Below are 11,334 nucleotides of genomic sequence, written 5' to 3' on the forward strand. Positions count from 1 at the left end.
ATCTCCTGATTCCCAGAGTGTATCTCCATGAAACGATTGTTGCCATTTTTGGCATTTTGGTTAAGTTAGCGTTTTTGGTTAAAGATGTTTTTTTGCAGAAAATGAGATAGATTGAAGTGATTATGGAAGCTATGTTTTACCTTTATTTATATAATGATGTTTTTGGCGCGTAATTTTGGAGGGAATTTCTTATAATAAATGTTAATAACTGAAATTCAGTTACTGTGTTATTTCATCTTCCTGTAATATTCAACGCGTTTTATTACTAATTTTTGGCGTTTTGTTTTTAATGGCGTTTTTTTTTGTTTGGCGCTTTATCATTTGATGGCGTTTTGCATATGAGCAGTAAAAGACCCTTTTACCCTTAATGAAGCGTGTCCCACATAATAAAATTGATGTTATTTACGAAAACGCCACCGCGCAATCTAGTCCATGGATTGTTTTAATCGGACGACCCATAAGCGTTCTCACCGTTCTCACACTTTTCACCGTTTTCTCTAAATTCTGACCCTATATAGAAACGGGATGAGGAGAAAATACTCAAAAGTGTGAGAATGGTGAGAACGCTTTCTGGCCCAACACGTGTCACGCAACATAGAAAAGGGCGGATGGGCTTTTTTATCCTTTCATATTTCTTTTTTTTAAACGCGTGTCATATCATCTTTCCATTTTTTGGCGTTTAATAAATACGCGGCGTTTTTATTGTTTTTAGATCAGGGTCATAGTAAATATTTTGGCGTTTTAAGTATGTTTTGGCGTTTTTATTATTTTTAGATCAGGATGTAGGCCTATAATGTAAAAAACATCAGTAATTTCTTGATTTTATTATATCAAGTGTTGTGCCATGTAGGATACAGGCTTATAATGTGACAGGCAATTATGGCGTTTTGAAAAGATAAATAAATTTAATTTTCCATGTAGTGGCTTTTAATATAATAAATGTTTGGCAATAATGTTACCGTCTCTTCATTTTACTTTTTAGCAATTACTGTTTCGTTCAATTTCATCTGTCAATTAGTGTTGATTTTTCCAGCAATACTTTGTTTGGCGTTTTTTTCCGTTTTATATAGCAGCATCTTGCTTTGCTAGCATCCGTTCTCACAGTGTTCACGCTATCAGGCGTTTTGGTGTTTGTAGTTTTTTAGCGTTTTATACTCAATTTTTTTTATTAGTAGAGAATTAGATAATAAACAACAGAGAATTAGATAACAAACAATAGTAAATGAAAAAAAATAAAATTATAATCTAAGTTGAAAAATACATAACAAACAACAGAAAAAGAAAATTAAAAAAATAAAAATAGAAACAATTCATCTTCCAAATCTTCACTGTCATCAGTCTCTTTCTTCTTTGAAACATGTTCACTGGCGGTTTGACTTTGTCATGCTTGTGTTTTTGTGGCTGTTTGGAAAGACAAAATGACATAAGTTTTTTCTTTGAATATGTATCTTCAAACAACTCATCAGTGTCATTAGTCTTTTCATGCCATTATAATATTCATTAATATCAAAACACAAAAATGACATAAGTCTGACCCCAACGTCTTTTTGTTTGTGATTTGTCCATCTCATGCAGCAAAATGTTATTTGAGTCACAGCACGTCAGGGAAGAATGCATTCTCCGTAACATGGCGTAGAACAATATTGAATATACAAGAAACGATATTTGCCATTTTTTGCGTTTTACTGAGGAAATAGTGTATCTGAAAGAAACGTCGATTTTTTGGAATCTTTGATGTTTGAGTGTTTTGGCGTTTTCTAAGATGAGTGGTATATAGTAAAATATGCCGTTTTTTGAGTAGGTGTGTTTGATGTTTTGGGGGGTTTTGGCGTTTGTAAGATGAATGGTATATAGTAGATAATATGGCGTTTCAGGTTCTGGGGGTGTGTGTTTTTATGTCTGGGATGTTACTGTTTATATAGGGATGTGTTTTGTTCTGTAATGGCGTTTTATTCATTAGTATGACGTTTTGGTATAGAAGTGTAAAGACCTTTTTACCCTTAATGAGGCGCGTCCACGTAATAAAATTGATGTTATTTACGAAAACGCCACCGCGCCAATCTAGTCCATAGATTGTTTTGATTGGACGATCCATAAGCGTTCTCACCGTTCTCACACTTTCTACCGTTTTCTCTAAATCCCGACCCTATATATATATATATATATATATATATATTGAAAAAGTATACCGTACATTACGGCTTAACGTACTTCACGTACAACAACTTGCGTGATTTGTTCTATAACATGCGTGATTAATGTTTTCAATATGCGTGATTATTGTGTTTCAACATGCGTGATTTCGGATTTTTGAGTTATAACGTGCGTGATTTTAAAATGAACGTGCGTAATTACCTGTCGTACGTGATGTACGTTAAGCCGTAATGTACGTTGAGGAAGGTTAACGTACATTACGGCTTAACGTACATCACGTACGACAGTAATTACGCACGTTCAAAATAATTCGAGCGAAACCGAGCGATCGACGAGCGAGCGGACCTTTGCTCATGCTTGGATTGAATTTGAATCGAACCGATCCGAGCGGCTCATTTACAAACTGAGCGGGAATCGAACGAGCATTTTTCGAGCATTTTTTGAGCGATCCTTGATCGTCGAGCAGTTTGGACAGCCCTACGCTATACTGAACACATACATCCGGATTTATATAACTCAACGACTAACTACTATCATATACACATACATCCATATTTTTATACACTAATTACAAACATACACATACATGATACATCCTGTATATATTGTATATATTGTATACATGTTGACTCGCTAAGATACTATTGTCAATAACAACCAAATTTCAAAGAAAACAAAATTTGAAATGACCTATCAATTACGAACTGGAGTCTACAATGAACTTTAAAAACTATTGAAGTAGAATGATTATTTTTACTCAAGTATAGAGAGAAAAGAAAGTTTACTCAAATTTTTATTAGCATTCATAATTGTTATTATTAGTTTACCGTTTCTTATACGTTTGATAAATATTATCTTTTTTATTGTGATTTTAATCATTATTAGGGCTGTAAACAAATCGAACGTTTAACGAACAATTCGTGAAGTATTCGGTGGGAAGTTCGTTTATGTTCGTTCGTTCTATAAACGGACGAACATAAATAAGAAATTCCGTTCGATTAGTTAAATGAACGAATATGAACAGAGGTCTCGTTCGTACAATTATGTTCGTGAACGTTCGATAAGGTGTTCGTGAACGTGTTCATTAACATTCATTCATTTGCGGTTGTTAATGTTCGTATGTTTGTGATTTAATTAAAGATTTTTGTACTTTCATATATTTTATCTATACTTTTTATATTATTAAACTTTTATTTATTTTATTACCCTAGCAATTAAACTAGGAAGCTCTCTTTGACCTTGTTTATGCACCGTTTTTCTTTCCTTTCTCATTATTTACATCAACGAATACGATCAACCTCTGTTCCACAATAAGGGATTCAAGTTCTAGTGCTACTCTCTGGGTCATCCACCTTTATCCTTAGTCGCCTTCGTCAAATTTAGTTGTGTTCGTTTATGTTTGTGTTTGTGAACCGTTCATGAACATGCTCATTTCCTTAATGAACAAACACGAACATAGCAACTTTATTTATCACTAGTCAAAAACCCCCTGGTCCGCGATATAGCAACTTTATTTATCACTAGTCATGCATGTGTATGATATAGTAATACATAAACAACTCTGTTTATTTGTTCTTTTAAATCAATGCTAAAGAAAAAACTTAAAATGAAAACTGAGACAAGTTCTGTATTTATTTAAATAAGTAGAATATTTTTAAACCCTAGTTTTTTTTAGAACGACGACTTTTTTGTGCTCGGCACTATTATTATCTATTTGATATTAAACAAAAAAACAAACTTGATAAGAAAAGAAAAATCGGTACATCAATAACATCAACAAAAAATAGGTCATTCAGGACATTGGTAGAGAGTAGCAAAACGATTATATTAAAATAACCATTTAAGTTCATTACAAATTTGTAATAGATAATCAAACGTGGAGATTGAACCATTTCTTAGCAAAAACTATAACTAGATTTGGATTGGTTCACCAAAGATCGCCATTAAGGGCATAACAAAAATCACCAACACGGTTTGACATAAACCCCAATAGTGTAAACGGATCCATCGACAACACTCCCATGAAAACCTCCAAAACGCCAACGGTTAAATTTATAATCGAACTCTTCGTATGAACTACAACTAGACTTACTGTCAGTCCTTCCAAATGGTCCGTACTTTCTTCTGTTGGTACCAAATACAATCGATGCCAATCTACCATCCTTATACGCTCCACTAAGCGAAGTTAAAACTTCACTAGAGGATTCAAATTCCACCTGTGCTTTTTGGATAGAACAAGTAAATATGATTAAGAAATAGTTAATTAAATAAAAGTTCCAAAGGGTTCATAGGATTTTTACGATATATACAAACATATCATATTAATATAAAAATCAACATGCTTTTTGGATAGAACCAGTAAATAAGTAACTATAATTTAAAAATTTAAAAACAGTTAAATAGAAGTTCCAAAGGGTTCATAGAATTTTTAAGATACATACAAATGTCTCATATTAATATATCATCAACATGCTTTTTGGATAGAACTAGTAAATATGATTAAAACAAAGTTAAATAATAGTTCCAAAAGGTTCATAAATTTTTAAGATATATACAAAGAGGGTGTGGTTTCTGTAAAATGACTATTTTTGTAAGAAGTGTAAGAATGCATAGAAATTGACATGTAGGCATCAAGTTTTGGACTTAGACATGATGTTTTGGGTTGTTTTGATAAGAAAAACATCAAACATAACAATATAAAACACAATACATTAATCTATTATGAGCGTGAAATTTAAAACACAACTAAAACACATTATTTAACGTTCTCGGCATGGTGTTTTAAGTTTTAAGCATAGAATTCATTGTATTGTGTCTTAAATTGTTATGATTGATGTTTTTCTTGTCAAAACAACCCAAAATATCATATTAATATATGATTAATACATCATATTAATATATTATAAACTAAATGACATGCTAAAAAGAAATTAAATGCTTAGAAAAGTGCAGAAAGAAGGTTGTGCATACCATGTCAAATTTCAGACCAGTGGGTTCTCCATAGGTTTTTGAATGAATGACATTCTCTTCGACTGTACGATACGAGAACCGGATAGAGTTGATCAAATCTTGTTGGTGTGAAATTAGAATTTCGACTACCTCGTAACGGCCTTTTTCATCCCAGATTTCACCTTGTATTCCTTTCGGACCCAATTTGACCATGTTGTCCATTGCAGCTTGTGTGTAAACATATTCGAGTTTGTCCAATGATTACATGCACGCATATATATATCTTTTGAAAATCCAAGCTATCATTAATCTAAAAATATCAATGTTTTAAAAACCGGTTTTTAAGGGGTTGTTGGACAACTTCTGAATGGTTAAGTGTTGAATCAATAAGAGGTCTGAACCATTAAGTGTTGAATCAGTAAGAGGTTTGAAGTACCATTAAAAGTCAGTATAATACTTAACCGTTTAGAGGCAAATGTCTGGCCAATTCAGATTAGAAGTTTTAACCATTCAGAGGCAAATGTCTGAACCATTCAGACATCTGCTCACGAAACCATTAAGAACCCCATTAAGAGGTAAACAAACATCCCCTAAGTCATACCAGGTTGTGCTCTAAAATGGTTCAACCGGTTGAACCGGGTTGTATCAGGCAGTTGAACCGGGTTACTAGTTAAACCTATAAATTTTATAAAAACAAATTCATCTAAAAAGCAATCCAATCTCAACTAGGATTTATGTAACTGGTCATAGTTTTATCTAAAAACAACTATTTTTATTGTAAGCTATCAACCTTTTAAGAATATTTTCATTAATTATAAACAATATTGCATTGTACAAGGTGAGTAACAATTTCAACGATGATGAAATATTTGAATAGAAGACACTAGGTTAATTACTGGAAATATGGAAGATCAATATTACCTTAATATTGTATTTTATTAAAATTAAGAAATCAAATCTTAAGATAATGCAAACCGGTTCAATGGTTTGAACCAGTTGAACAGTATTTACCGCCAGTACATAAGACATACTGTATTCAGGTTCTACTAGCCTTTATCATACCGGACTCGTGTCTGATATCCGGTTTAACCGGTATAACCGCCTGGTTCATACCAGTATTTAAAACATTGAAAAATATATTATTTATAACAACGAAAATAGTTTTATGTTTTTTAACCGCAAATTTGGATCACTGACGGACCCCTGAAGTATCATCGTGTCACGAGCGGAACCACCCGATCATATCCATCTCCACTAGACGTAATGCCTATACATCAATTCAGCAGAAAATCCAATAGATATAGGAAAACCCCCTTTTTGAGAATCGAACCCAGGACCTAATAATCTCAAAACTTTATCACACCCCAAGATGCCACTAGCTTGTAAGATTAAACATATTTTATTTTAGTTAACTTTTAATTTGACTCTTTGTATAATTTCTGAACTGAAGTAATTAACTTCACTTTTATTGTAATTAAGTTCACTTTTATTTTGACTCTTTGTCTAACTTCTGAAGTAATTATCATAAAATTCAGATTAAGAAGTAATTAAGTTTACTTTTAATTTGACTCTTTGTATAACTTCTGAAGTAATTAAGTTCATTTTTATTTTGACTCTTTGTATAACTTTAGAAGTAATTATCAGGGTGTAAGGGGTGCTCATCTCTTAGGTGAGTCCCCCCTCTTACACATAACCAACCCGAAAGTGCCACGTCAACTCCCCTCTAACACTCCCCTAATACCCTTTTTTGATGGCGGCACTCCCCTCTTAGGTGAATTGGTTTTTTTTTTTAAAAAAAAAAAAAAAAAAAAGAAAAGCTGTGATTGGTCGCCGCCTCTCTCTCTCCTCCCTCTCTCTTCGGTGAGCCGCCACCGGGAATACTCCCTCTCTCTTGGTCACCGCAGTGATGGCGGTGTCTTACCGCTCGGGGAAATCATGCACCGCATGGGGTTGCCGAAGGCACCCCGTGCACCCTCATAATAAACATATTTTATTTTAGTTAACTTTTAATTTGACTCTTTGTATAATTTCTGAACTGAAGTAATTAACTTCACTTTTATTGTAATTAAGTTCACTTTTATTTTGACTCTTTGTCTAACTTCTGAAGTAATTATCATAAAATTCAGATTAAGAAGTAATTAAGTTAACTTTTAATTTGACTCTTTGTATAACTTCTGAAGTAATTAAGTTCACTTTTATTTTGACTCTTTGTATAACTTCAGAAGTAATTATCAGGCTACACGGTATGGGGGTCGGCCCCGGCCCGTCGCGGGTCGGCGACGGTTCAAACACCGTGCCGCCCCCTACCGTCCCCGTCCTGAGCGTCCAAAAGTAGACGTTGGCGACGATGCAATAAATGTGGGCCCCCACTTTTGACCGTTTGAATTTTAATAAAAAAAAAAAAACCCCCCAACGGCTATATATTTAAATTACACCCATTTCACTTCCATTTTTATATATATTCACATCTTTAACTCCAATTTTCACAACTTTTCACCCACTACCACCCCATCTCTCTCAAATTTTATAAACCACTCTTCCCTTTTTATAAAAACTCATCATATTTTGTATCATTTTTTACCCGCTTCCACCCCATCTCTCGCTAAAAAATTATCATGGCTTCACCCGTTTCTTCCATTTCTTCAATTTCTTCTATGTCTTCATCGTCTTCGTCCGAGTGGTATTCATCATCTTCGGAAGAGGATGTTATTATGCACAACATGATTATGAACGCGGCTCAGGTGTTCATGTCGGCCGCTGAAGGGTCGTCCCAACCGCTAACCAGACGAGCAAAATATAATCGAGACCAAGAAGGTATTTTAATTTTTTTTCCTTATGTTTTATGTAGATTTTAAAATGTATGTTTTAATTAGTTTCATTTATTTTTTGTTCTAAATTTATAGCCGGCCACGATAAACTAGTAGCCGATTATTTTGCCGACGAACCCGTGTACCCAGCCGAGATTTTTCGACGTCGTTTCCGCATGAGTCGTCAACTGTTCTTACGTATTGCAGGCGACATGGCCCAGTCTGATCCGTTTTTTACATTGCGAAACGATGCTAGAGGGCAAAGGGGGTTCAGCAATTTACAAAAATGTACGTCGGCCATTCGCACGTCGATGTTTGTACAAGTTTGTACAAAAATGCTAGAGGGAAACGATGCTAGAGGGCAAAGGATGTCTGACAGAACCGCACGTCGATGTTTGTACAAGTTTTGCCAATGGGTTGTCAAATTGTATAGCAAGCGATACTTGCGGAAAACGCGTCTACTGGAAGACGAAGGGAGAGCGATATGCGATTACGACGAAAACGCGTCTACTGGAAATTCTGTTCCAGTTAGTGAGGAAGAACAAGATTTGAACGCCTTCGCTCTACGTAACGAGTACACACATCACAACCTACAAGCGGACTTGGTGGAGCATATTTGGAACAACGCTGAAAACGAACCCGCCCACCACATGGAAGACGACGACTAGTAGCTTATTTTAGTATGTTAGGATATTTTTACGTTTTTTTTTAACTTTAGGTATTTAAGTTTATGTTTTTTTTAGTTTATTTTTTTTAAGTTTAATTTTTTTTTATGTTTATGTAATGTTTTATAATATTAATTAAAATATTTTATTACTTTATTTGTTAAATGTTTAAAAAAAGATGGAGATTTAAAAAAAAAAATATAAAAGTGGTGGAGGATGATGACTAGGACCATCCTCCCATGCCCCCTAGTTTTGGAGGATGATCCATCCTTGGAGGACTATGATGTGGCGCCTACGTGGCGGATCATCCTCCAAGGATGGTCCATCACCATACCATGTAGTCTCATAAAATTCAGATTAAGAAGTAATTAAGTTTACTTTTATTTTGACTCTTTGTATAACTTCTGAATTAGTTATCATAAAAATCAAATTAAAACAACCTTAAAAATGCAACTATAAAAAAATCGTGAAGATTTATAGTTAAGTTCATTTATTTATCGAATATTAAAACTTAGTTTTTCAAATTAATGATGGTATTTTTTTTATTCATAGTTATTGATTGATGAAGTTACTTTTGTAGGGCCTAAAAGATCATACATTCATACATGGTCCAAAATAGCCTTGGTACTTGGGCCTTTTCTAATACTAATCCTCCTAGCTTTGCCATTACATAATGCTCACAAAAATAATCAGTGGAATTTTCTCCCGCTTAATGGTAGCATTTCGAGATGTTGGAAAAATATTGTGCTTTTGGTTTCTAAAATAAAATTGAACGGGAAGGGATTAATATTCGGGAATGAGAAAGATATTCGGTTTTGGGCTGACACTTGGGTGGGCAATCAGCCGTTCATTGATAGATGGCCGCATCTTTTTGGTCAAGAATCATTTAAACTGTGCAGGGTAGCGGACATGATTGTAATGGGACAGGAATTGATGGTTTCGATTGGAATTGGTCTAGAGAGTCAAAGTCAGAAGCTAAGTTAAGGGAGTGACAGGACTGCCAAGATGTCCTCAACTTGGTTTCTCTTTCAAACGAAAAGGATTCGTGGAATTGGCTGGGGGGATGATACGGGTTAGTTCTCGATGAAGTCGGTAAAAAATGTGATGGTAGAAGATAGAGGGGCGAACTAGCTCCCAAGTTTTTAATAGTGCAAATGGGTTCCTCTTAAATGTAACATTATAGCATGAAGAGCGAATCTGGATAGGTTAGCTACGAGAGCGAATTTAAGAATAAGGAATGTGGATATTCCATCTATAATGTATCCGTTATGTAAGGAACATGAGGAAACCGTGGAGCATCTTTTTAAAACATGTGTGTTGGCAAATAGGGTGTGGATGGGATTTAGCGCTTGGTGCAACATTCTACCGCTTCTCATTTTTTATTTCAAAGACATTATGGAAGTTCACAAGATTTCACTGTGGGGAAAGAAAGCGAAGAAGATTATTCATGGTCTCTCGATAATTACATGCTAGTGCATTTAGAAAGGAAGGAACGAGGTGATTTTCAAGCAAACAAATTATAGTCCGCAAGATATCCTATGGGAGGATATATTTAGGCTACACGGTATGGGGTGCGGCCCCGGTCCGTCGCGGGTCGGCGACGGTCCAAACACCGTGCCGCCCCCATCCCGTCCCGTCCTCTCCGTCGGCTTCTAGCCGTTTGCGACGATGCAAAAGTGGTGGGCCCCCCCACTTTTTGACCGTTGAAAATAAAAAAAAAAAAAGTTAATTTCAAACGGCTATAATTTAAAAAACACCCCATTTCACTTCCATTTTTATAAATACTCATATCTTTAACCCCTTTTTTCACAACTTTTCACCCACTACCACCCCATCTCTCTCACATTTTATAAACCACTCTTCCCTTTTTATAAAAACTCATCATATTTTGTACCATTTTTTACCCGCTACCACCCCATCTCTCGCTAAAAAATTATCATGGCTTCACCCGTTTCTTCCATTTCTTCAATTTCTTCTATGTCTTCATCGTCTTCGTCCGCGTGGTATTCATCATCTTCGGAAGAGGATGCTATTATGCACAACATGATTATGAACGCGGCTCAGGTGTTCATGGCGGCCGATGAAGGGTCGTCCCAACGGCTAACTAGACGAGCAAAATATAACCGAGACCAAGAAGGTATTTTACTTTTTTTCCTTATGTTTTATATAGATTTTAAAATGTATTTTATAATTAATTTCATTTATGTTTTGTTCTAAATTTATAGCCGGCCACGATAAACTAGTAGCCGATTATTTTGCCGACGAACCCGTGTACCCAGCCGAGATTTTTCGACGTCGTTTCCGCATGAGTCGTCCACTGTTTTTACGTATTGCAGGCGACATGGCGCAGTCTGATCCGTTTTTTACATTGCGAAACGATGCTAGGGGGCAAAGGGGTTTCAGTAATTTACAAAAATGTACGTCGGCCATTCGCCAACTTGCGTACGGTTTCGCACCCGATGCATTAGACGAGTACATTAGGATGTCTGAAAGAACCGCACATCGATGTTTGCACAAGTTTTGCCAATGGGTTGTCAAATTGTATAGCAAGCGATACCTGCGGAGACCGAACGCAAACGACGTTCAAAATTATATCAAGCACACGAACAGAGACATGGTTTCCCAGGAATGCTCGGGAGCATTGATTGCATGCACTGACAGTGGCAGAACTGCCCAGTTGCATGGCAAGGTCAGTATACTAGGGGAGATCAGGGACATCCGACTATCATTCTAGAGGCTGTTGCGTCACAGGATCTCTG

General features: G+C 35.5%; 2 protein-coding genes across 2 annotated transcripts; one reads left to right on the forward strand and one right to left on the reverse strand.

Annotated features, from left to right (window-relative positions):
• Nucleotides 1-4,060: 4,060 nt before the first annotated feature.
• LOC118483775 (jacalin-related lectin 2-like) lies at nt 4,061-5,364 on the reverse strand (the record flags this gene model as incomplete). The annotated part of the gene is made up of 2 exons (XM_035979350.1): nt 4,061-4,370; nt 5,125-5,364. Coding segments are annotated over 2 exons (495 nt in total), but the record flags the coding sequence as incomplete, so codon positions are not given.
• A 2,388-nt stretch (nt 5,365-7,752) lies between these two features.
• Nucleotides 7,753-9,138, forward strand: LOC118483776. The gene is made up of 3 exons (XM_035979351.1): nt 7,753-7,917; nt 8,007-8,198; nt 9,128-9,138. The coding sequence occupies exons 1-3, from the start codon at nt 7,758-7,760 to the stop codon at nt 9,136-9,138; spliced, it is 363 nt and encodes a 120-aa protein (XP_035835244.1). The 5' UTR covers nt 7,753-7,757.
• The last annotated feature ends 2,196 nt before the right edge of the window (nt 9,139-11,334 follow it).

This window comes from Helianthus annuus, chromosome 11 (assembly GCF_002127325.2).
Source record: "Helianthus annuus cultivar XRQ/B chromosome 11, HanXRQr2.0-SUNRISE, whole genome shotgun sequence".
NCBI lineage: Eukaryota > Viridiplantae > Streptophyta > Magnoliopsida > Asterales > Asteraceae > Helianthus > Helianthus annuus.

Excerpts from the sequence above, each read along its gene's own strand:
- LOC118483776 (XM_035979351.1), top strand. The coding sequence starts at position 7,758 with ATGTCTTCATCGTCTTCGTCCGAGTGGTATTCATCATCTTCGGAAGAG. Across the intron at positions 7,918-8,006 it reads ATATAATCGAGACCAAGAAG|CCGGCCACGATAAACTAGTA; the intron begins GTATTTTAATTT and ends CTAAATTTATAG.